At 42.7% G+C, this 26,277-nt stretch overlaps 1 protein-coding gene across 3 annotated transcripts; it reads right to left on the reverse strand.

The window, feature by feature from the left end:
* Positions 1-9,274: 9,274 nt before the first annotated feature.
* DDX24 (DEAD-box helicase 24) lies at positions 9,275-26,062 on the reverse strand. 3 transcript variants are annotated; one of them, XM_063333206.1, is made up of 9 exons: positions 25,928-26,062; positions 24,848-25,588; positions 21,478-21,855; positions 19,637-19,790; positions 18,742-19,257; positions 16,543-16,618; positions 15,752-15,940; positions 12,228-12,357; positions 9,275-10,470 (listed from the first exon to the last, which is right to left on the reverse strand). In XM_063333206.1, exons 2-9 carry the CDS (start codon positions 25,569-25,571, stop codon positions 10,235-10,237), a joined length of 2,403 nt encoding a protein of 800 aa, XP_063189276.1. In that variant the 5' UTR covers positions 25,572-25,588; positions 25,928-26,062; the 3' UTR covers positions 9,275-10,234. The 3 variants fall into 3 exon arrangements, with proteins under 3 accessions (XP_063189276.1, XP_063189275.1, XP_063189277.1); XM_063333205.1 differs by having other exon boundaries at positions 9,275-10,466; positions 12,224-12,357; XM_063333207.1 differs by having other exon boundaries at positions 10,283-10,466.
* Between the last annotated feature and the right edge of the window lie 215 nt (positions 26,063-26,277).

Below are 26,277 nucleotides of genomic sequence, written 5' to 3' on the forward strand. Positions count from 1 at the left end.
AGGCGTTTAATCAATTTTTCAAAATGAGTGTTTACTTTTCACATTAACTCATCTGGAAAGTTCTGCCAATAGCTTGAAAAACAAAGCAAAGTGGGGGAACATGTAGTTCTAGCAATCGCAAGGGGTTTTTTTGAACTCCTTCCTCCCCAACTCCTCGTTTTCGGCTGTTTGGCAGAGCACCTCTACCTGTGCATTACTCCTCTGCCGGGGAAACGGTGCCGTATATTCAAAAGCCTGACTTACTTTTCAGTTCGTATAAAAAGGTCATAAATATAAGTACGCTAAAGAACAGGAATGTTTATTTATGGCCTTGTTTGCCCAGCAATGTAACCAGCGTCTCACCGCTGTTTGTTCTTGCACCACAACCCCGCTCTGGGAGGCTGTCATTCATCATGAACTGAATTCGGGTTTCACCCTCTGTATATGAGGAACAGTTTAATTAAAATGCGGGAATAATAGAGACAGCTTCCATTGACATTCTGTAGATAAACCTTAGTCGACTGATGTCTTACATAAGACAGTTTTCCCGGTTTAGCTTTTTGGCTTGTTGTTTGGGGTTTTGTTTAGATAATAAAGCATTGCAGTGTAATGAATTATTATGGAAAATGAAGACATTTTCTTCATTGCAAGCAGAAAGCTGCCCCCGGCTATTGGTACCACCCAGACTTTTGTGTACAGAAAAGTGCTGGAATAAATGATGGTACTCTTTTCTAATAAAACAGTTCCTGATAAATGCTTCTCAGTGTTTATTTTTGTGCTGTCATCGATCATATTTTAAATAGGAGGAAACAACATGGAATTTCAACTTGATAAAGCTGTCCTTGTTTTTATGCTCCAAATATCGGGTCTTGATTCCCTTTTTTTGGCCAATGAAGCAATGTCATCTTGTCCTTGGGTGGGAAATAGGAGAAGAAAGATAAGCCAGTATCAGGTATCCTGTTTAAAGGAAGGAACATTTTTTTTGGCTGAGATTTAGTTGAGATTGAACATTGAGATTTTCTTGTTTCTTTTGAAATGTGTGGTGACAACATTTTTTCCAGCTCACATTTATTTATCATTTGGTAAATGTATACATCATTTCTTTAATGAATGAGACAAAGAGCTCCGGGGGGGGGAGCAAATCACAGTACTTTGTTCTTCTATAAATATACATAGCTGTATTAGCTAAAAGACGGGTCACATTGTGTGTGTGTATACACATACATAACTGAATGATGTACTTAGAAAAGAGACTTTTGAAAACTCTTCTGATGAAAGGGACGTACTTTCCAACCATGTTTATGCTCGTATATATGTGCAAGAATAAACTTTTTTCCCAGATGGGACTTAGGAGACTTTGAGAAGCTAAGCAAAGAAAGAAGAAAAATAGCAGGAAATATTTCAGCAGTTTTAATTCTCACAAACTTTTTAATGTGCCAAGAAAACCACACTGTGAGGTCATTTCAGAACTGAGAAGATGGGAATGACCTCACTTGAGACAGCTTAGAAGTAACACTATAAGAAACAATTTGAGATTCCTCCACCTTGTCCCTTGCACCTCACAGCACTGTCATTACCAAGACTGGTACAGAAATCTAATCGGGTTATATTCCACTGCTATAGAAGAAATTAGAGTAACTGTTCTTCTCTCTGAATAGTCTTGTTTAGCATTAGTAGCTCAGCAGTAGTAGATAAAGTACTTGAAGCCTTGAAGAGGTGACTGAAAGTAAACTTTTTGATAAAACTAACGCTGCTAGCACAGAACTAGCCGAATCCAGCAGATGCAAGCGCAATGAAGGAGATAAGGACCAAGGAAACAATTTCAGGAGAATGAGGTAACTTCGGAAGAAGGCCAGCCCAGAGACAGTGAAAACCAACAAGAAATCAAGAGACCACCGGCCAGAATTAAGTGATTGGACTTGAGGATTGAGTGCTGGGTGGTACGGGTATAACTGAGGGGCATGATCTGCTACCCATAGGTGGCCAGGGGGTGTAGGGAAGATTTGTGATGGCAGAAGAATCACCTACGCGTTTGTTGAGATGAGACGTACCACAATCCATAAATGCCCAGATCGGTCTGTCCCCAGAAAGGGGAGAACTTACAATAACAGGGGTCTGTCTCACTGCTGAAAAATCACTCAAAATTCCTGGGGTTCCACCTGAACTTACTAAAGTACCTTCAAAATTGTGGAGCTCCTCTGGAATGGGTGAGAGTTTATTGAAATCGGCATAGTCGATCTCCATCAAAAAAACAAAAGGAGGAAAGCCTGTAGCAATCAAGCAGTATCAAATTCCCAGGGAAGCAGAAAAAAAGTATTCAGAAACAAACCGACCAATATCTGAAAAAAGGGGTTTTATGATAATGCGGTTCCCCATATAATACCTCTACTTTACCTGTAAGCAAAAATAGGTTAGACAAAGGAGGAGATCCAGAATATCAGTTTGTACAGGACTTCAGAACAGTAAATCAGCATGTGATTGTACCTCATCCAGTGGTTCTCGACACATCAGCAATATTATTACAAATTCCAGCTTGAGCAAAATGCTTTACTGTTATTGATTTAACAGCTGCATTTTTTAGTATTCCTATATCAGAAGCCAGCAAGCATCTCTTTGCATTTTTGTGGACCCACTTGCCCCAAGGGTTCACTGGATCTCCTACAATATTCTCCCATTTGCTTAAAGATGACTTGAAAGCTATTACATTACCCAAGGATTCTATACTTCTACAACATATAGATGATTTTGTACTTGCTAGTGAGACACATGAAGACTGGTTGAAAGAAACTAGTTGTCTGCTTTAGCAGAAAAAGGTCACCGTGCATCTCTTTCTAAGCTTCAGCTGCGTCAGCAGGGAGTAAAATATTTAGGATTCATATTAAAAAGATTAGTAGACCCAGAACGGGTCCAGGCTATTGTAGAAATGCCTTGACCGGTAACAAAGAAAGAACTGTGAGGATTGTTGGGTGCAGTAGGATGCTGCAGACCCTGGGTACCAAGGCTGGGGGAGTTAAGTAAGCCGTTGACAGAAGCTACCAAGGTAGAGGACGTGGAGCCTCTACAGTGGGGTCCGGAAAGAGAAAAAGCTTTCCAAACTATAAAAGGAACTTTAGCTTCTGCTCCGGCACTGGGATTGCCGGATTTCTCCAAATCCTTTGAACTATTTGTGCATGAGAACAAAGCAGCAGCCTGCGGGGTCCTTACTCAAAAGCTAGTTCCACACCGCCACCCTGTGGCTTATTATTCAACTCAGCTGGATGTTGGAGTGGCAGGGAATAATTCCTGCGTGACAGCAATTGCAGCAGCTGTGACTATCGTAGAAAGCAGCAGACCATCAGCCCTGGGTCACCCAGCAACCGTGTGTGTTCCACATGGAGTGGAAGTGATTCTTAAGCAACATGCTGCACAAGCATCGTCCCCACAGAGCGCGCATCGCTATGAATCAATGATTTTAAATGTGGGTAATATTACTTTAAAAAGATGTAATGTTTTGAGTCCAGCAACTTCACTGGCTGTTCCCTCCAATGGTCAGACACATCATGATTGTGCTAAGGTAGTGTTTCACTCAGCTGCCTACGGGACAATCTGCAGGATCAACCTCCAGAAAACTCAGATCTAACCCTTTTCACCCATGGACCTTCATACTATGTGAATGAAAACAACACATGGGTTATGGAGTGGTGAGAAACTTAGAGGTACTTGAAGCAGAACCTCTGCGACCCTCTTGGTGAGTGCCCAAGGGTCTGAATTAACTGCATTAGCAAGAGCAGCCTGGTGGGGACGTAATCGGTGGGTAATTATTTATACTGATTCAAAATATGCTTTTGGAGTGTGTCGTGCCATGGGTATGCTACGGAGAGGACGAGGGTTCCTTACCTCAGCGGGAAAGAATATTTCTAATGGAACTGAAATCCAAATGGTGTTGGAAGCTAGACAGCTTCCAAGGGAAACTGCTGTAGTACACTGTCCAGCTCTTACCAAAGGATCCAGCAAAATTGAAATAAATAATGAATTGGCAAGTAAAGGAACTAAAGCTGCTGCCTGCAAACCAGCTGCTGCCCGCCAGAGATCAATAATCCAGCCCAAATATACACAGAGGTTACTTGGGAAGAACGGGCTCAACAGGAAAGTTGGGAGGCTGTGAAAGATGAAACTGGAATTTGGACTATTGGGGGGAAACCCATTTTACCAAGAAAATATTTAATTACTTTGGCTGGGTGATTTCATGATAAAAAAACATGGAGGGATGACAGCAATTGTTAGCCAGATTGAAAAATACGGGCAGCCCCCAGAATAAATATGGCAGTAAAAAGGATTGGGAGTTTTTGTCCTACATGTTGGAATTTTTCTGGTACAAAACCCGAACAGGAGGTTGGAGGATGACCATGAGCATACTTCCCATTCCAAAGACTGCCAATTGATTATGCTGACGTGCCTCTTGTGAGCAGATTTAAGCGCCTGCTGGTAATCATGGATCAACTCTCAGAATGGGTAGAAGCTTTTCCCACCAGGAAAGCTGATACTGTGGCTGTGGTCAGAGTGCTTTTGTAGGAAATCATTCCCAAATACATAATACCTGGAACTACAGAATCTGATTGGGGTTCTCATTTTTCAGCAGGAATATTAAACAATATCTATAAAAGTTTAGGAATATAGCAACAACTACACGTTCCATATTGTCTTCAGGACAGGTGGAAAGAATGAATAGGACTCTCAGAAATAAAATTGCTCAAACTTGTAGGTTTGAAATGGCCTGAAGTTTTAGGAATAGCGCTGTGGGATATTACAAACATCCCTCACCAACCTCACGGGTTGCCACCAGCAGAAGTAGTGTATGGCAGGCACCTAGCTGTACCTGGGACATTTGTTGTCACTAGGACCAGCCTCTTAGATGGACATGAATGAGTTACCAAATTTGTATTGGGGATACAAAAACATCTACAAGAAAAGAGGGCACAAGCCAGATGGTTTCAATCAGTACCAGCTGCAAGTCCATGATACCCAGTCTGGAGATGCAGTAATGATAAAGGTCCACTCTTGCAAAATAAAGTTGGACCCTAAATGAGAGGGTCTGTATACTGCGTTAACAACTTCTTTCCTTGCTATATAGGTTGCAGAAAAGGATAACTGGATTCATCACTCTCATGTTAAACAACCGCCCAAAGAATATCAGTTAGATGGACCCCTGTCGAGACCATGGGACTCCATCAATCCTACCTTGGAGACTGAAACCAGGACCGTTGGAGCTTACAAAGGCTGAAGGAAATCCCAGAACCATGTCATTTTTGTTTTCCTTCTAGAGCAACCTGGACCAGCGAGTCACCTGCTTCTTGACCAAGTGGATCATCAGACACCATAAATCAAGGACAGTGTCCTGTTTGGTGCATCCACCATCCGTATGGAGTGGCAATCACTCCATGCTCAGTTCCAAGAGGGAAAGGTTTGAGATGGAATCAAGCTTTGGTTATCCTGCAATAATTGTGGCCCGTGTCACCCTGGGTGGTGTACTAATAACTGTTATAAAGCTTGTTGGGAAAACGACTATCAAGGTTGGAGCTGAGGAAATATAACCAGAAGAGGCACAGCCAGATAGATAAACCGGGGCTGTGTACGCAGGTGGCACCAACTGGCCATGAAGAAGAGTTAGCCATGAGACTCCATGTTTTATTACTAGATTATCTTCTATACCTTCTTAAGATAGGAGTAGAGTGTTTACCCTAGTTCTGGTATTAGCCTTTCTTTGTATAGATATTTTGTTTCTTTTTCTTTTCCAGAAACCAAGGAAACAATTCCAAGAAAATAAGGTAACTTCAGAAGGCAGTGAGCCCAGCAACAGTGAAAATCAATAAGAAATGAGGAGACCACTGGCCAGAATTAAGCGATTGGACTTGGGGATCGAGTGCTGGGTGGTACGGGTATAATTCAGGGGTGCGATCTGGGGTAGGGATCCCTCTCCGGAGGCACCCAGCTTGAGCTGTAACCTGAGAACTAATAAAAGAGGAATTGGAATCCTTCACTTGGACTTTACATTAATCATCAGGATCCCAGGGTCGGATCCTCTTATGGTGGCTGGTGTGCATAAAACCATAAGATCTGTCAACACTAAAATTGCTTATACTGGTGTAGGTATTTGTATGAGGAAGGGAAAATAAATTCTACTCCTATGAAAGCATCCACACTACTGATTAGACTGATATAATTACATTAATAATAGAAGAACATCAGCCCTCTAATTAGCCTGGTGGTACCAAAGCCTACGTGTACTTTGCTGTGCCCCTTCTCCTTTTCCAACCCAGGATTTAGGTCTGTGTTCCATAACTGCAGCCCTCACCTACAGAAATTTGGCAATTTGTACCATCTAAAGTTGGTTGCTCTGGAAACAGGCTACAATTTCTTCCAGCTTCACAGCAAGAGCTGCTGAACTCCAAGACAAACAAGGGTGGCAGCTCTGTTCATTTGCTTCCCCAGGCCAATGAACTTGCCTCAGGAACCACAGATTATTTTCCCTCTTTCGTACCCACTCTGTGAGGCCAGCCCCAGGAGGAGCTTTTGATTGACTTGAGAAGACACTGAAGCCTTGAAGAAGCTGGAATAGGAAATCTCACACACAGGCCAGAAAAATATCAGCCAACATCTGCCCGAGTATCAGAAGGGGGCGTCAGAGTGATCTGTAGAGGGTTACAGAATCGGGACCATTTCCTAAAAAGAGAGCCCTTCTCCCTGGTGCCTCCCTTCTCCTCCCCAATCCCATGACCTCTGACAACATCCTACTTTTCTGCAAGGACTATTGGATATTACTCACATATTGTTGCTTGCTACGTTATCAGTCTGTTACTAGTCACTCAACTCACGATCTTCTGGGCTCCTTCCTTCACCAAGCCATTCATCAAACAATCCGGAATCGCTCAGGCACCCAAAATGCACTCTGCTAGGACAGGACAAAGCAGTAACACCCAAGAAAGCACCGCATTTCTTACCAGATTTTCCTCCTGGTGTCAGGCAGTATGAGGTGAGATCATCAGAAAGTGTCCTTTTCCTGTTGTCTTTCCCCCTTAGGGACCTGGATACACAGACCGATGGTGGTAAGCCTGTGGTACCCAGCCCTTTCTCACCAAGGTGCAAATTACCTTCCTGATGCCACACGGCCACGTGGCCAGCCATGTGCCCGGGCTGCTGGCATATGGCGAGGCACCACTCCAGCTTCTGCTCTGCTAACTTGCTGTTTTATTAACATACAGGGAAAGAGAGTAAGAAAAGGGATGGGGAATGTCAGGAAACTCTGCTGTCCAATATGCGAGATCCTGTCCAAACGATCTCCTCAGCAGATGTCTTAAACTACAGGGACTCTTCCTTCTCTGGACAGGCGTATGACAGACCAGGAACTCTGCAGCAAGGATGAGGTCAACTGGCCCCACGCGTTCACAAAATAAAAATGAAGGCTCAGAACCTTTCTGTTACGTAGCACTGGTTCCTCTGGATCAGCTTGGCCCCTACCAACACTCTGCTGAACTCACACTTTTAAAAATCTACTTGGAAGTTGCTGTGACAGCCTGAATAGACTTAATTAGTCCTTGAATTAACGGGCATTTTAGCAGACACAAGCTGCCACAAAACACAAGATTACTTGTTTGAGGCCTCAGCGTATCTACTGCAGCGGTAGAGCATTACGCTGCAGTTGAAACCATTCGATACTGCGTATTTCATTAAATACTGAAATTAAATTGCCCATATGCACTTGATATAAAACTCGTCATGTCTAATTTGCACCAGTGATACATATGCAAATGATAAGAGATGGAAAAAACATTCTTTTTTGCCTTCCTCCTTCCCTGCAGTAACCTAGTTCACACTGGAGGAGAGCAGCTAAGTGGAAATATTTTCCAGTTACTGTTTAATAATTTCTTTAAATTACCCAAAGCAAGTATAAGGTTTTTCCTCTAGGTAGAAGACTCAGGGTACCCTGGTAAGATAAGGACAAGGCAAACCAGGCAGCCACAAGAGAGCTTTCAGAGCGCTAGACAAGTAGTCTTTTTAAGACAGCGAGGTATTTTTAGGGTCCAGGCTCAGCTTGAGCTCCTGTGGGGGTGCAGCATCAGTACATTAAGAATTAAGAGCTCAAGCTGAGCACATCAGCGGCTGCAGGAGAAAACCAGCAGCAGAGCATGCCACTGGCAACCATGAAGGCGAGGCGGAGGGCAGGAGGGTCACGCTCCATCTCGGGGAGACTTTTCAAGACAGTGGGCTGAGGGCCAGACGGAGGGGTGGGGGTGTGAGAACGGGGTTGTTAAGCACGGTAAAACAGAAGCAGCTGAAAAACTTCACAGCAACAGTAGAGAAGAAATAACAACGCTTTCAGCCCCCCAGTTCAGTTCTCCTCATAATCACGTGGAATTACAAATGGCTAAAACTGTCCCACCTCATGCAGATTTTCAGACAAGGGAGGAGATGCAGAGCTCTTGTGTCAGGAGCCAGCCTTGGTTTTACTGATGAATCGTAAGCAGAAATATATCACAAGATGCAGAAAATGCCCACCTGCTCTTCAGTCCCTTCAGGGATGCAAAACCAATGCAGGTTTCCTTTCCATAATGTAAGAATGTGATTAAAATAGCACAGAAAAAGAATGAGGGTATGCTTGCATTTCCTCAGTTCCTTTTTTTCAGCTTTGCTTACAGGGAACTTCTTGTCTCTATTTTTCAGATGTCACATTAACTCCAAAGACATGTCATCTTCTCTCATGGGTGAGGAAAAAGAACCTTACCATCTCTTCCCCCAAAAAACCTCCCCCCTCTACTCCAAAGGGCATGCGACAAACGGCACGTTGCAAGGAAACCTTCATATATGATTGATAATCTCTGTGTGCCTGTGATTCAACTGTCACAGCTCTTCTTCAGCAATGCAGGGAAGCAAGACAAAAGCACTCCAGAGATGGGGGGGTAGGGCGGTGTCTTCAGTTATTTACATACATGAAAGAGTAAAGAGTTTGCTATTCTCACATAACTGGCAAGTGGTTGGAGGGGACACTCAACTGCACAGACAAATTTCTCTTTGACTAACTGAGTAAACTGATGCCTCCTGTCAAGGCAGTGAAACTGGTTCTATACTGTATAAGAGAAAAAAAAAACAAAACAAAAAAACCCACGCAGCTCTATCTAGAGCTGGCAGGTGCAGGTTCCCTGTGCTCCCACCAACACAGATCCCACTGCTATGTCTTACCTTTTGGGTGCTTTTCCCCTCTCCTTGCCTGCAAAGTGCAAAGGGCAGCAGCTATGCAGAATTTGGAAGTCTCAAGTGACTGAAAACAGAGACAGGCTTTGGGTTTTATAGCAGGTATAATTTAACAAAAAATTTAAAATATATTCTTCTGACATATTTTTCAAAATAGTTTTAAAAATTATTTGCCAAGGTCAGGTTAAAATGATTTAAAAGCATAATTATCAGGACGCACTCTTCAAAAGTGACATTTTGCAACATAATCATCTCTTCCATTAAAGCAAAGGTCATGGTTCTAACATGTTTTCAAATACAGACTTAACTCCAAATGTTAATTAATAGAACAATAAGTAACAACACTCATTCCTTAAAACTCTACACATCTCCCAAGGTCAGTCCTGGCCCATTGCCACCTTGACTTTTTTGCACCTTCTAAAACATATAACACAGGACTAAGGGAATTAGACCTAGTGGAGAACAGAACAGAGACATATTATCAGAAATGAAAGAAAACTGGGAGACATGTCCATACCCAGAATTGTAGACCTGCTGGAAACACTACCTATATTTGCTGCCTTTCTCACTGAACTGGCTGCAATAAAATCCAACCTTTCCATTGCCACCAGCTCAAATCGTACTCAGACTGTATACAGCCTACCTTCCCCTTTCCTTTAAGGACATTAAAATTCGGTTTTAACATTAACTGCCCACAGTGAATTTTACCCAGTAACTTTTATCCATCTCACAAAAAGGAGTAATAAACAGAACTATTTAAAAACTAATTAACTTCTATTAATATAGAGAGTAAGAAAAAATAAGAAAGAACGTAAGAAAACAAGATTGAAGACAAGATTCATCGGTAATTCATCGGTAACATGTTGACAGAGCCCTTTAAATCAACATTTTGCTTTGTGCCTGCATAATCCAGACATGGGCAACATCCTCTGATACTATGTGCCTTCTCGCTGAGTTCCTCCATAAGTACTGACAGCTGTGATAAGGATTGTCCTTGCTTCCGTTGCACTGAGTGATCTTGCTCAGTTACCTAATTTAATTTTATTGATTTCTTCTTCTTGGCTTGTTGTTTGGACACGGTACCCAGAGCAGATTTTGAAATACCTGGTGATGTCTGAGGCAGGAGTAATCTTCCAGACTGTGTTGGGTACTTAGTTTTCATAAGGACTTTAAACAGTGGCTGAGACAACATATGTTTTAGTTGTTTTTTCATCCCCTTCAGCATCTTTTGCTTCTGGCTTTCTTCTTCCTCACTAGGTTTTCTTCCTTGGGGCAGAAATCAAACACACAGTGTGTTACAACAAAAGAACTTGCATCGGCCTCTTTTGCTAGGCTTTTGTAGTGCTAGGGGCAGATACTAATCTCATTTTTCTCTAACAAGGTCATTCAACTCCCATACAGTCTTCCAGTCATCTGCGACACTTTCAGATCACCCAGGCTGTCCACAAGATAACAAGATTAAGAAGAATCCTGACTATTGAGTAACTAGACCCCAGGTATTCTGCTAAATCATTCAGTTGGCTCTCAACCAACCCAGGAGCAAAAGGAAAGGGACCTCAGAAGATAATGTATTGTCCCAGGGCTTCTAGTTCAGGCAGAAGCTTCTTCTGTGTATTTTGTTACTTTATGCATACCTCATTTCAGCACCTGCAAAACAGGAAGCCTTTCTTCCTTATACACAAAAAACAATGAGGTGCTCAGATTTCATACCATAGGAGAAAGAAGGGTAAAGAAAAGACTGGAGATAGTTAAAAATGGTCAGAGGCCTGAATTGGAGAGAAGAAATGAAATCAAGGTTGCTGTAATGTAAATTGAAAGGACATTACTAAATCCTTTGTAACAGTGTAAGAGGCATTTAATTCATGAGAGGAATGACTGAAATTTTAATTGGTCTCCAACAAGCTACAAAAGAATCAGAGACTGAATACATTTTAAAGCATGAATCTGGCAAGATTCTGGGTGGCAATTACAAAGTGCTTCACTCGAGAGCCACAACTTAGTTGGACTGGATGTGCGGTTTAGAAACTCATTTCAAAGCACAGCATACTCAGATTATGTCAAAACAAGACAGCAGAGTGCTAATTATCTGAGAGCGCTCCTGAACAGTTTGGACAGCGACGATTAGTGCTTACTTGCAAAGCGATTGAGAACAAGCTAGTCCAGCCACGAATAAAGGAAAGAAAAAAAATTAAGCCGAACATACTTCAAAATCAAGGCATCTGCATATTTAGCAGCTAACAGGTTAGAGACAGCTTAAGCTGCGGTGATGCAGGCAGCATCCCTATTCCGCATGCCTTCAAAGAACTGGTAGGAAATCATACCTCCAGCTCCTAAAATTTGAACACAACGTGGCATTTTGCAGTGCATCTAAGCAGTGAAAAGCTTCGTGGCATTGAACTAATAGGCACCTGTAGTTGCACAGCCCTACTATACATTCTCTCAGGCATAGCCTGCAGAACATTTAATTTTAAAAATATAAGAAGCTATTTACTTCTAAGATACTACCAAAAACCTCAGCAACTTGAATGTAAGTACTGGCCATTTAGCCCACGCAATTCAACCTACGTAAGGCTCACATAATTTTTGGTGTTTGCTAGTGTTTCCTGGGTGTTCCCACACAGAGCTGTCAGGCTCCTGTCCTGCTGCCTGGCTACACGGGGGTGGGAGAGATAAGTAGAAGCGTAGAAACAGCTTTTTCTTTGACACAGAGGGGACAAGACTCAAGCAGGACATACTGAGCTGTTAGACTACCCTAAAAAGTTTGCCAGAAGCTAAACATTTCTTGTTCTATGACACGTCTGCGTGTCTGCGACTTGCCAGAATTGTCACACTCAGCTCCAGCGCTATCTGCTGCACAATCATCCAGAAAACGCCAGCAACAACACGCACTAAGCAATGACACTCTTTTCCTTCCCCTTCTGCCCTGCAGGTTTTAAGAGTTCCTCTGCCATGGTGGGGCTTCTTCTAGACACCAGTGCTATGGGATCAACTAAGCATAATCATAAACAAGCATTTCTACTTGCCCATTAACATGTCATCATCAAGATCCATCTCAAGAGCCTCTGCAGCTTGTTGGAGCCAGGAGTTGTGTTGCTTTGCCCGACTGTTGAAAAATTCTGCCTTCTCAATCTGCCGTGCCAAATTCATCCGCTCCTGCAACAGGAGTACATTTTAGACATTATGATCAGGTTTAAATGTGGGGCACTTTAACAGAATCAGTGTTTGAGAGCCTGCATTACAATGCAACTGAGGTACAAGGACACTTCTGTTCCCTACTGCTGTCCCAGCAGATGCCCCATGTAATAAAGACATGTCATCATTTGCTAAAAAGTGTTTTCCTTCTTCAGGTCCATGATAAAATGTGACTTCTAAAACACCTCAACTACTAAACACGCCTGAATGTTAACTCCTCATTCTTTAAATGAATCATTGCAAACACTTCAGAGACATCAAAGACAAATCATGATTCAGATACCAATCATTTCCAAGTTACATATTTACATAGTACAGCTGGATCTTACAGTTACTGGTCTCAGCAGTAAGGGGCAGCCGCTAGCTTCATGCCACTCCGAAGAAGTAAGCTCCTGCAGGCCATATGGAAAGAGCTATTCATGTTTTCAGAAATGCACCTGGTCTTGTTTAGGCACAAGACAAAATGTCCTGTGCTTCTTCTCAGTTGCACGCAGGTGGAACGAAGATGTCCAGCAAACCTAACTTGTCCTGCAGCCTTCCAGCTGGGACAAGCTGTCTTAAAAAACTAATTCATTATGCAAAGAAAATCTGCACTGACAGTAAATAATAATCAACCCAGCAGCAAGTTCTGCTGGTTGGAATGTGCCTGCGGTTGCACAAAACAAACCCTGTGCAAAACACCCTGACCACAGCCAGAACTGCTACGATAATTAAAACACAGAGGGAGGAAATTAAACTTGCAGTTGACTAATAAAACAAGTCGGTCACTTCTCCTTAGATCATTACACGATATTATAAATAGTTTTCCCATCTTTGTAAAACTTGAGTCCTCTTTTGGTCTCTCCTCTACCCTGCTTCACCAATTCTGCTCCTCTCCAGTGTGAAATACCTTCAGATATTTCCTGATGAACTTGAACGAAGCCATGCAGAACCAGGGAAGGAGTGTGCCAAAGGAACAGACATAAAGAACCAACACCACTATTAGTCCCAACTACAATGACTTTGTAATTAAGCCCAGGGCAAAGTGTAAATGAGACCGGACCATGTGAAGGGTCTAGGAAGCTGGAGTCCTGTAACTATTATTACAAAGACAACTTTTCTGGGGAAGGGAGCATTATTATGCATAGGAGAGAAGATTGTGAGATGGTGGCAGGAAAATTTAAGTGTGGAAAAAATATTTATTTGCCCATTAATTGACAGAGCACGATAAGAGCCAAGAACTACTCATCAAGAAACACAGAGGGACCTCTGAAGAAACACTCTAAAAACAACAGATTTCTTTCAGTAACCAGAAACATTTGGCAGGTGGAGGGGGGTGGGGGAAAACATGGAAAAAAAATAAAAATCCAATTCTCTTTGTTACTACCAAGAGGAAAAAAATGAGTCCTTGGGCACGTTTCTTTGATTTTCTTTCTCTTTCAGAAAGCTGCACCTCCTGAAAGATTCATGTTAAACACCCCATTTCATAGGATCATAAAATAGTTTGGGTCGGAAGGGACTTTTAAAGGTCATCTAGTCCAAGCCCCTGCCATGAGCAGGGACATCTTCAACTAGATCAGGTTGCTCAGAGCCCCGTCCAACCTGACATTGAATGTTTCCAGGGATAAGGCATCTCCCACCTCTTTGGGCAACCTGAGCCTGTGTTTCACCACCCTCAGTGTAAAAAATTTCTACCTTATAGCTAGCCTAAATCTTCTCTCTTTTAGTTTAAAGCCATTACCCCTTGTCCTATTGCAACAGGCCCTGCTTAAAACTTTGTCCCTATCTTTCTTATAAGCCACCTTTAAGTATTGAAAGACCACAATAGGGTCTCCCCAGAGCCTTCTCTTCTCCAGGCTGAACAACCCCAACTCTCTCAGCCTGTCCTCACAGGAGAGGTGTTCCAGCCTCTGATCACATTTGTGGCCCCTTCTCTGGGCCCACTCCAGCAGGTCTGTGTCTTTCCTGTACTGAGGGCTCCCAAGCTGGACTAGGTTGGTCAGGCAGGAAGCCATGCTGGCTGTCTCGAATCACCTCCCTGTCCTCTACAAGCCTGGCATAGATTCTAGGAGGATCTGCTCCATGATCTTCCCAGGCAAAGAGGTGAGGCTGACAGGTTGGTAGTTCCCAGGGTCCTCCTTTCTACCCTTTTTAAAAATGGGTGCAATGTTTCCCATTTTACAGTCACCAGGGACTTCACCTCACTGCCATGACTTTACAAATATCACGGAGAGTGACATGGCAACTACATCAGCCAACTCCCTCAAGACTCTGGGATGCATTTTGTCAGTCCCATAGACTTCTGTATGTTCAGGTTCCTCAAGTGGTGACAAACTTGATCTTCTCTTGCAGTGGGAGGGACTTTTCTCCCCCAGTCCCTGCCTTGTGGTCCATTCACTCAAGAGGTGTGGAAAGAGAGACTGCCATTTGCAGGAAGCCTGGGCTTTGAAACTTGCTGATGTTATTCACCAGGTAAGGCTACTGCTGTTGCCACTGGGGTGGAATGCTGGGCTCAGTCCAAGCCAACTGGGTAAGCATGAACCAGAATACTATATAGAAGATATCTGTTGCATTACCTGTCTGCTTGCATTTCTCTCCTGTTCTCAATGACTGTGCATTATTCGGACACTCCAACCCCACCTGGATTCCTTTAAAATGCAGTATTTAAGTATGTCCCACTCATACATGTCTGATGTCACACAAACTGTTAAGAGAATGCTAAGACATGAAGTGGTGTCTTACTCAAGAACTAGAAAATCTGTTGTGACTAGATGCTTTCTAAAATATATTGTTTTGTAAAACCTATCAATTTTCTGTCTTGTGAGTTAGTGAATGACTGAATTCTCCTTAGAACGGGGAAAAACCTAGAAAAAGGAAACATACCTGGTTTGGTGGGGTTCAGTGGTAGCTGTGGCCTCACGGTACAGGAGCTTTTAGAAAAGCAGACAACTCATTACTTAACTGAGAGGAGGCAGATGAAGACCACTGAAGATCCCTGGACCTGATGCTGTTCTCTAGTCTGCTCCTAACAGAAGAGGCTTTAAACAAGGTACTTAACAGAGCCATCCGTGCTCTCCAGCCACAAACCATACTCCCTTCCCTGTACCGTTTTAGGGAATCTAGTAATGAGAAGCTCTACGTAACAATGTTCAAGAAAAATGTAAGTGATGTTTATGTTTGAACACCTTTCTTGGGCCAGTTATCGAGGAGAAATCACAAATATTGCTTAAAAAAAGATAAAGCGTGATTAACTTCATTTTCAAATACAGGTCCTGAGGAGTAAATTTCATCTGAAATGTAGAAAGAACATGATGGGTAATGCAGTAAAGTAACCAAGCAAGCAAATACTCAGGCTGCAAAGAGACTGTTTCTTTACCTTGATAGAAATCATGTACTTGGTTTCAACTGGGAAAACCGGCAGCTCTTCACTCTTCTCCAATGTTTTATAGATTTTCCTAAAATTGATCAGGTCATCAGGGCCGATCAGCAGCAAGCTCAGGCCTTCACTAGCAGCTCGGGCTGTTCTGCCGCTTCTGTGTACGTACAACTCGGAAGTACGAGGGACCTGCAAATATTCAAAAAACCATGAAGCTGGCCGTGGAAAGCTGGCAGCAGCCTGTCATCCTTCGGCCAAGAGGTTCCCAGAGAATATTGCTTTTTCATATACACGTGGTACATTGCATGTAACACAGATGAAGGTAAAGTAAAAGATGACGTCTGGGGACACTTTTTGTTCTCTGGTGCAGTATTCTTCCTTGCATAATCTTTTGTGAGTCTCTCCTAACTTCTGACGCTCTGTTATTTAATTTGCAAAGCAGTAAAAAATTGTATATGTCCCCAAAGAAGAGTTCAAGGGCTGAGTCATGTGACAACTTGGGATACCAAAGTTAAGCAAAAAGCAAGGAGAATCGTATCTGTTATGTCATTTCTCATATATAATCACACATTCATGAACTGCTACCTACTACGGTCAGTCACTGCAGCAATGAGATCCTTAAGTACAAAGCACTACAGGACAGTTAAATAAATAATGATTAAACCTCTACACTCGGGACTATACTATACACGGGACCGAGAATCACAGCTTTATAGTGCTCAGGGTTTGGATCAGAAAAAGCTTATTTCAAAACCATGACAGTAAAAGCAAAAACACTAAAAATATTTAACCTGGTAGTGGATGACATGCTGCACGTTGGGAATATCAAGACCACGAGCTGCAACATCTGTTGTCAGGAGGACGCAGCTGAAAAAGTGGTAACATTTAATGAACATAAAATTGAAGAGTAAACCATCTGCCAAGGAACATCACATACAGAGACCTAGCATTCTACCACAGCAATTTAAGGAACAGATTTGTACTACATCACCTGCTGGAAATTCGCTATTTGTTTGCCCTTACAGAGAACGATACCCAATATTACATCAGAGGCAGCTTTGAAACAACAATTCTTCAGGTAAAAGAAAAAATGCAAATGTTACTCTCAGCAGGTCTATTCTGTTTCCAATAGAGAAATTCACTACCTTGCTGGATCCTGTTTTCCTATGCCTTTTTTCTCTCCCAATTGACAGGAATGCCAGCACAAATTGCATTCAATGACCTAATCCAACCACTTGGCAGGGGGATGTGCTCCCCTTCATTACATTTTTCAATGTTCTGCCCAGGCTGGGTTTAAAAATATCTTTAGCTTGATATGACCATACCATTAACACCACAGTTGATCTTTTGGCAGGACAGACAGGTTATTACAAGTTTCACCAGGCGAGAAAAATCACATTTATTAACACAGATTTAATTAACAGCTTTTGGTGGCTGAAATATCTTCTACCAAGTTGTGCTCAAATAAGTTCTCTCATAAAAACCAGAAATATAAAGGGGAAGGATTCTGTTCTGAGACAATTAGTATTTCTTCTTACCCCTAGAAAGGAATAACTACTCAAGAAAGTAATTCTTTGATATAAACCGTCTACTACAGAGACAAAAGTCCATACCCAAAAAAGGGTATGGAACAATTAATTTTAAAAAAATCTCCCAGCAACCGAAATGAGTCACTTGTAGGTAACAGGAATCTGTTAGGATTTTATGGCATCTGACAGCATACTCCATTGCTACAAGGTTCAAAGCACGCATAAACAATGGAAATTCTACGGCTTGCAATCTGCAGGAGGCTGTGATAGATGGTCTCATAGATTTCTTCTTGCCTTGAAAATCTGCAGTCTCTGAAAATGTCCCATCTGGCCTAGGCCAATGCTAATGATACTACATTTTGCCGAGGGATACTGCAGGTCTATTGCAGCAATTCAACCTCTGTTCTCCCTGCCCGAGTCTATTAAAAAGGTACAAATTCCCAGGCAGTCAGACAGCACGCAGCACTTCACAGCAGACTAAACTGCGAGGCTTCTGGCCATCCCAAAGCCAGCAAGAACAATAATTCTGAAAATGTCAGGACAGGCCTGCCTGGGTAAACCAGACTGCCCACTGCTGCTGAAAGGCACAACTGCCCCTTCTCTTGCATTGTTCTAGGATACCTTGACCCTCAGGAAGCTAATTCATCTAAGTAAATCCACAAAACCCTAACCCAGCAAAAAGTGGTTAGTTTTCTGATGGCTTAGTGAGGTGAAATAACTTACAGAAGGATCAAATGAGCTACGGAGCCAGGGCACATGGGCAGAGGTGTGCAGGATGCTTATAAAAGCACTTGGCTGAAAACAGGGCAAGTGACAGCTCCTCCAGCAGCAATGAGCTGCCAGACCACAGGATAATTCAGGCTCCAAGCGACCTGAGGAGATCTCTAGTCCAACCTTCTCCTCAAAGCAGCATGAACTATAAGGTTGGACCAGGTTGCTCAGGGCTTTATCTAATTGAACCTCAAAGACCTCCAAGAACAAACAGCCTATTCCCATGCCTGACTGTCCTCACAGAAAAAAAGCTCTTTCTCACGTCCAGCCTGAACCTCTCGTTTCAGCTCCCACCCCCTATCCCTCATCTTTCCACCATGCACCACTGTGCAGAGCCTGGCTCCCTCTGCTTGATAACCTTCTTTTAAGATATCGTAGGGCTGCCAGTAGGTACCCACAAAGTCTTTTTCCCAGGTGATACAACCCCAGTGCCCTCAGCCTCCCCCCTTGCACAGCAAGTGCTTCTTGACCATCTTGGTGGCCTTACACTGACCTCGCTCCAGTTCATCACCTCAACCATACTGGGAAGCCTCATCCTTAATTGTTAATAACCTGGGGTCACGGACACGGTAGTTGCATCCCCAGCTAACTCCCCCAACCTGCTCCTACTGTAACAGAGCTGTTTCCTCTTCACGCTACATTTTACATGATTTCTTTTTTGTTCTACTAGGAAGTAGAAAATGAACTCACCTCTCTCGCTCAGCAAACCTTTCCAGGTTTTTCAGCCTCTGCTTTTGGTGCATGTTGGCATGCAGAGGAAGAGGATCACAATTTAAGATTGTGAGGAGAGAACTAAGGCGTTTTACACAGTCTATGCTGTTTGCAAAGACCATGGTTCTTCCTGGATACTGGAGAAGAAAGTAATAGAGATAATAGTCCTTCTCGTTTGTATTACAGTGGATTCTGGTTTCTGTCAGAGTCTCGACAGTAGCCTCTTTCCTTGTTAAGTCTATCACTTTGGGTTTGCCCTTTATTCCTACTTTTTCCATTAACAATTCTAGTTTGGTCTTCTTGTCCATCTTTTTAGCATGCTTTTTCTGTAAAACTCTTGCGGGAGTCTGATGAACTAAAGTCAAAGTGGCAGAAAAAACAAAAGTCTGTCTTTGAGGGTTATACTGTGAATCATTTAAGATTTCCAGCAACTGAGACAGCTCTAAGAAGTGACCTCTCTCAACCATTCGATCTGCTTCATCAATCACAAGGCACCTGTCAAATAGGAAACATACAGTAAAAATACACTTGGGCAGAGAAATACAAATCTGACACACTTCAAAAGAACTTTTCCTGCTAAACACATGAGGGAAGTTCTGCATGTAAAACCCAAAGGAACACCAGATACGCCAGAGTAGCTACAGTAGCCTTCCACATTTCTTTTTCAAAAACCAGGTTTCTAAAGGAAAAATTCAGGTTTTGCTACTGGCTTTAATTGACATTTCCTTCCATCACCATAACCACTACGCATTTCAATACAAAACTCTTGGCAAAGAAATACGTGGTCTAAATTATTTAATCAGTTAGTAAAACTAATCAGTATGCAGTGATGCCCAGTTCAGTATCAAGCAGTTAGCCTAAAAGGCACCTTTACCTGAGCTGCCGGAGATTTGAAAGATGTGGGTGTCTGTCTCTAACTAACTCCCACAGACGGCCTGGGGTTGCAATTACAATTTCTGGCTTTCGATTCAGTACACGTTCTTGCTTCTGTGCAGCCATGCCTCCAACTAGAATTGCAGTCTTAATGCCTAGAACATATAAATAACAGTTTTTATTTCACTAATTTATCAGCCAATGTCTTGACATACATCCACTCAAATAAGTATTTTAAAAAAATCTATACCACAACTTTCAGCAAGCATTTTGGCCAAGAAACTTCAGGAGTTTTACGTAACACTGAACACGCAGCAATGCCCTCAATTTTACAGAACAATCCTCATTATAGTTAGATGCCAAAAATAGTCTTTCTTTTAGTAGCAGCAAGAATCTTGCACGTCCTCCACAGTTGTTAGCTTTGTTTACCCACACTTTGGAATCTCATGTTTCGGCAATTTTATTTGCACGACCAAGCATGTTCCTGTTATGAATAAACAGCAGACCCCTCCAAGAATAAGACTGAGAAATGCTTGTCTTGCTAATAACCACTTATTTGCTATGCAACAATCCTAACAAGAATGCTCCCTTCCAATTAATGATTCCCTGGACTGTGCAGTAGCCCAGAGACCCTCAGTTTGCTTTAAGCAGTTTGCTTACTAAAAGGAATCTAGCTTTGGAAGCACAGACTCCACACGTGGCGTATTTCCCCCTACTTCTTAAGAGAATACACTGGCCCATGACAAGCTCAATATGGTGCAAGATTCCTCCAGTGTCCAAGCTACCACAGATCTCTCTTTCCCATGCTTACGGGTGGGGATTTTTTTCAAAGTGAGTTTGAAAAGAAAGAAAAAGAAAGCCCACATCAAAATGTATTTTCTCTCCTGCTGCCGCAACTATGCGTCACTTGGACAGCAGATTTTTTTACACACAAATAGTACCGCTCCTATCAGAACCGTACTGACATAAATTGATTATTTCAGGCTAGGAGTTAAAATTAGCCTTGTAATCACCTGTAGACGAATGAGCACAGCAGGGCGTATAAACACCAAAGGAAGATGTGCTTAAAAGCAGTTCACTGCACTGCATATCCTCTTCAATAAATAAACAATTACCACTATTGGAGAACTGGGGAGTTGTTTCCCAGTTCTCCCCATCTTGAACAGCTTCACATCTTCATTCATTCACTTAACAGATGTGCTGACCTCTGGTTTGCAAGAGAAAGGAACAGGATTCAATTGTTTGCAACAGGCGTTACCCAGCAATACGCCATGGCCTGACTGCTGTAGGAGGTAAGTCAGACAATCCAGCAATGCCTTCTACCCTTAAAGTTTATGGCCATAATTTTTTTTGACAGATAGACCAAAATGACATATATACATATAACTATATCTATCTCTTACCTATGTGGATTGATATAGCTGTCAAAAAAGGAAATCATGATTATATATATTTTTAAAAACTGCATGTGTGTGTGTATATATATTTATTAAAATTAAATGATTTTTTATATATAACCTACGTTATCCAAAACCAGGACAAAGTTAGCTGTGGCTGGGTATCTGTGTATTGACTCTGTGCTGCTAAAGGACAAGCCAATAGCTATTTGAAGGAAAAAACATCTTGAAGCAAAATATCCCACATTAACTGTTCGCTTATACATGCATCTCATTGAAGGATCTTAATGCATTTCTCAAATATTAGTAACTTTGAACCCTAACACTTCGAAATACACCCCAATTTTATGATGTGGAAGAAACTGTGGCACACATTCTGGCTCAACACCAATGCCAAGATCCAAACTCAGCGTAACTGGGGACACGGCCCCCAGGGTCTACGTACCTGTAAACCTTGCAACTGCATCAATGTGGTGTTTTACTTGTACAGCTAATTCTCTTGTGGGAGTAAGGACCAGTCCTAAAAGAGGTCTCTTTTTATGGGAGCCAGGAGTATGTGTCTCATCACCAGAATCAAATTCAAAATTTTCCAGCACCTTCACGCAGCCTGTTGAAAAAGATGCATCATCTTCATCGTTGCTATCTTCAACCTGCTGATGGGTGAGTTTTTCTGCTTCATCCTCATTTTCCCATCTTGTTTCATCATGATGCTGATGGGACTCGTTAGAAACACTGTCATTTCTGGTTGTGGAGCTATTTGATTTTTGCCACTGCAGCACAGAGTGAATCATTGGAATCGCGAACGCAAGCGTTTTGCCGCTTCCTAAAAAACAAACAAGAAGAATAATACAGACCGACAAGTCATTTATTTGAAAAGATGAGAAAAGCAACAGCCAATCACACACTGTTCTTAAAACATACAGTTGTAACAAACACAAACTCTTGGTTTTTAGAAGACCAGAAACTTGCAGCAACGGCATCTTTTCTCCTGTTCTTTTATACATCTGCTTGAGGTCACCAATAGCATACTTCCTGGGGAACAGGTATTTTTCCAATCTCTAGCAGGTCAGGCAAATTCATTTGTTCTAAAAGTGTTTTTTAAAAGCTGCAGTTGCAGACAAGATATTTTTGAAGAACTGTATGCCCGTAAGGAGAATACCATGCCCTAATTGACAGCTCTGATCAATGTTCTCCAAATAAAGGCATAGCAAATGAGGCCAAGGACAAGCTGGAATGTACCTGAAGGATTCACTTCCATCTTCAATTTACAGTACTAAGAAACTATTTTGACATACTCCACCATCTCACATTTTTATAATCAAAACACATAAATCTGATTTAAAACAGATAACCCACTTCAGAGAGAAAGGAGCCGTCAAATACAAAAAGCTTCCCTAACTTTAATTTCAGGGGTTCACTGTAACAAACAGCAAGTCACATGCCTGACACATATTCCCTTCTGAACCATCTGTCACTAATAAAGATGGTAGGAGCAGCCTGGTAGCACATCCACCCCAGTTAAGGTTCTCATAAATATCAGTTCATGGATCACAAAAGCAGCATCCAGAGCACAAGACACTATTACACCATTCCTGTAACAGGCCACTGCTGGGAAGCAGTCCTCTGGAAATCTCATCTCAATTCCTTGAGCACCCTTTGTCCATATCACAAACCCATAATGGTTTGCCAAATTCAGCAACACCAAATTTTGCCTATTTAGAGGAGAACCTTAGTATTAGTTAATAATCAGTTAAGCCCAGTATCATTATCCTGAACAACACTGCTGCAAAGACTCCTCATATCTATTGATGGTTGGACTTGATGATCTTAAAGGTCTTTTCCAACCTCAATGATTCTATGATTCTATCTACTTCCCCACCTTTCTGAATGTCTGAGAGGTCTTCTCTGACTTCTGCACTTGACGCAGAAAATGTTTATAATCTGCATTTGCAGAGCACTTATACAATAAAATTCTGTATTACCAGAACACCTGTTTTTAAGGTGAAGAACACTGCTGATCTTGAATTAAATGTAACGCAATTCGGCTGGTGCCAAATGTCAGTGCTGCACCCAAATAGATTATGGTTGTGATAATCAGGACTATTCGGCAGGCACTAGATTCACCCACAAATTAAATAACCACCTCACGGGGCATGTTATCTTCATAACACACAGATGTCATACCTTAGCCAGGCCTGCAAAACCAGGAGAAAAGTATAACTTGGTAGCCCTAGACACTACAGCTCAAGCTAATTCATGCTCTTTTAAATGGTTTAAGATTGTAAGGTTTTACAGAGATAAAATTTAGTTCCTTAACCCAAAAGCTCTACATTGTTAATGAATAGAACTGGCTAGATCCACTGCAAAACCAACAAGCTTTGACATTCCCTGCATCTGATCTCCAGAAAAAAGAACTGGAGTGTTTCAGCCTCTCACAGCTGCAGAACTTCATAACAGACAGTTGTTCACATCTTCTCTCAAGTTTCTACAGAAACACTATCAGTGTTTCAACGCACTGGGCTCTCTGGAGAGAGCTTGGCATTCTTTCACAAAAGAAGTAAATAAATGAGCAAAACACAGTCCTACTACTTCAGGGTTATGAAAAATTAGAAAGCAACAACACAACCTGCCACCAGCCGTGCTTTCCATTCCACAGCTAGAGAGGGATTTGCTTTCCAGCACTGCCAAAATGGCACTTTTTTGCAGCACAAATGCGCCATTTAAATTTTCAGTTCCGTTTTCAAAAACACTCCCTGCAGGGCTTTCTAATCTTATTAAAGCTAATAGCACCAGCCTCGCTTCTAATTAAAATAAAAATGCAAATGACTGCATATCTTATTACTTACTATACCTTCATGTTCCAGAGCAGTAAATGGGTTTACAAGACAAGCAGTGAGATAAGGCAACTCAAACAGATGAGGAGAATGCAAAGGAAGCCTTTAAACCAACACAGCTTCCAATTGTCCTTCCTATTTTTAGTTTTTATGGGGAAAAAATGTTGCACTGCTAAGGAAGACAAAACTTCAAAGGTACGAGCAGCAAAAAAAGTTAGAGGGAAAGTAATGGTTTGAGACTTCACAGCCATTGTTTAAATAAAAAAAAAAAGAAGCTATAACAAATTTCACAAAGGCTAGGAATGCTCAAAGACAAAGGCATGAGCTGATCACAAGCTGGACAAAAGACAGTACCTCTCCAGTTAATGGATCAACGTGATACTTCAAGCACAGGCAGTGAGAAGGGCTAGGGATATAACAACATATGGGCCAACCCCAGAGACAGGGCACAGAGTGGGCCTTCTTTGCTAGGATAAAGGCCTAGGCCGTATTCACTACGCCCAACACCGTGTCTAGTATTTATTTAACGCTCCAAACTAGTATTGAATGATCTTCAGAGGAAGCTAAGTCTCTGCTTTGCCTTGGCACGGGGACACTCACAGAAGTCAGCCTGTTGGAACGTGACTCTGTTTCAATAATTCTGCCCTTTGCAGCTTATCGCCTCACAGTTCCCAAAATAGGAAACAATTTGAAAAACAGCAGAAAAAAAGACTTCTGTCAAAAGCATAGCAACTCATTGAGACTTCAAAGCTTTGCACACTATACTTTGTAAAGATGGAACGTCCCGTGTTTTTAAGTTACAAAGTTTTAATACTTCACAATGCATCATTACCAATATATTGGATATGCAGAAGCTACACGCTCTTCTCCTACCTATAAATGCTTCTTCTGCTACATATAAAAGCTCGTAACAATTAGCTGCATTTCAAAAGGGGAGATGTGAAGCTCCCAGCATATACAACCAGTTTAACAGATTAGTACCTGTTTCTGCAGCACCAAGAACATCCATACCATCCCGGATGGCAGAAGGCAAGGCTAAGGCTTGAATAGGAGTTGGAGCACTAAACCCCAGGTGGCTCAAGGCCCGCAACACCGGTTCAGGTACAAACAGGTCTTTCCATGCAGACACATCAGCTTTCTGATCGCTTGATGCAGACAAAACTTTTGTTGTCCAGTTTTTAACTTTTTTAGAAGTAGTTACTGATGGAAGAGCTTCTTGAGCTTGCGAAGCCTTATTTTTACCTGCCTTCTTTTTCTTTGGAGCATCTTTTGTGCTTGAAGCGTTCTCAGACACATGTCCATGGTTCTCACAATTTGCTGCTTTGATTATTTCCTTACACTTTGCCTCTTTATCAACTGGCACGTCAATTTCCGCTGCATGAGGATCACTGCTTTTATCTGTTTTGCTTCTCAAGTCTTTTCTTTTCTTTTTCTTTTTGGGAGGGACACTAGGTTCTTCCTCCTCCTCATTGCCTTCTTCTGAAATACTCTCAGCCTTTCTCTTCTTCTCTTTTACTTTCCCAACTTTGGAAGAACTTACTAGTTTATACTCTGTAAGTTCCTCCAAGCATACGATATCTCCAAAGTCCTCATCACCAAACAGATTTGGGTCGATTGGCACAGTTTTCCATTTTCCTATCACTTCAATGCCTTTTTGCTTCAGTTTAAAGGGAGATTTAAATCTCCCTCCTTTTTTGGTCTTCATTTTTACCTAAAAAAAAACTGGGAAGGGCAAAAAAAGCAGGGCGTCAGATCAAAAGTACAAGGACTCCATTGATGATACTCAAACACCCGGGAACGCAAGGCATAATTCTCTTCCTTTGAGAGAAATAATATGAATGGTTTTAAGCATAACTACAGCCTGGCTCCTAGGATAAAATTAAAACCGCCGGAATAAATCCCGGCAGGCCGCGAAGCGCTCCCGCCCCTGCCTACCCCGGGAACCACCCGCCGCAGGCCAGGCCCGGCCCGGCCGCCGCACACGAGACCCGTGGGAGGCCCGAGGGGCCTCCGCCAACCTACAGCTCCCGAGCGAGGGAGCTCGCCCCGCCCAGCGCTTACCGCGCTCCGCTGCCCCGGGACGGGGAAGGACGGCGGGGCTCCGACCGACCCGGCCGCCGCTAACGCCGCCGGCCGCCGCGTGCGCTGGGCGCCGCCATTGCCGCGTGACGTCACTGCACGGCGCCGGCGAACGCCTGCCCGGGGAGGGGGCGGCGCGTGCCCTGATGAAGGAGGGAGGCGGGGAGCGGCCCGGCGCGGCGGAGGGGCTGCGCGGCCCGTTCCCCACCTGCCCCCGCGGCCGGCCCTGCGAGGAGGGTTATGGGGTGCGCTTGCTTCGCAGGCGGTGGCCCTGCGGAGCAGAGGGCTCCAGGGCAAGCCCCTGCGGTAACGGCCGGGTTTCCGGGCCTCGG

The sequence above is a fragment of the Chroicocephalus ridibundus genome, chromosome 4 (genome assembly GCF_963924245.1).
Source record: "Chroicocephalus ridibundus chromosome 4, bChrRid1.1, whole genome shotgun sequence".
NCBI classification, from domain to species: Eukaryota; Metazoa; Chordata; class Aves; order Charadriiformes; family Laridae; genus Chroicocephalus; species Chroicocephalus ridibundus.

What these genes read in the sequence shown, in the direction of transcription:
- DDX24 (XM_063333206.1), bottom strand. Translation starts at nt 25,571, where the DNA reads ATGAAGACCAAAAAAGGAGGGAGATTTAAATCTCCCTTTAAACTGAAG. An exon ending in AGGTTTGCTGAGCGAGAGAG is followed by an intron (nt 16,619 to 18,741) that starts GTGAGTTCATTT and finishes CCACTTTTTCAG; the next exon opens with CTGCGTCCTCCTGACAACAG. An exon ending in TGATGATGACATGTTAATGG is followed by an intron (nt 10,471 to 12,227) that starts GCAAGTAGAAAT and finishes TTCTGCCCCAAG; the next exon opens with GAAGAAAACCTAGTGAGGAA.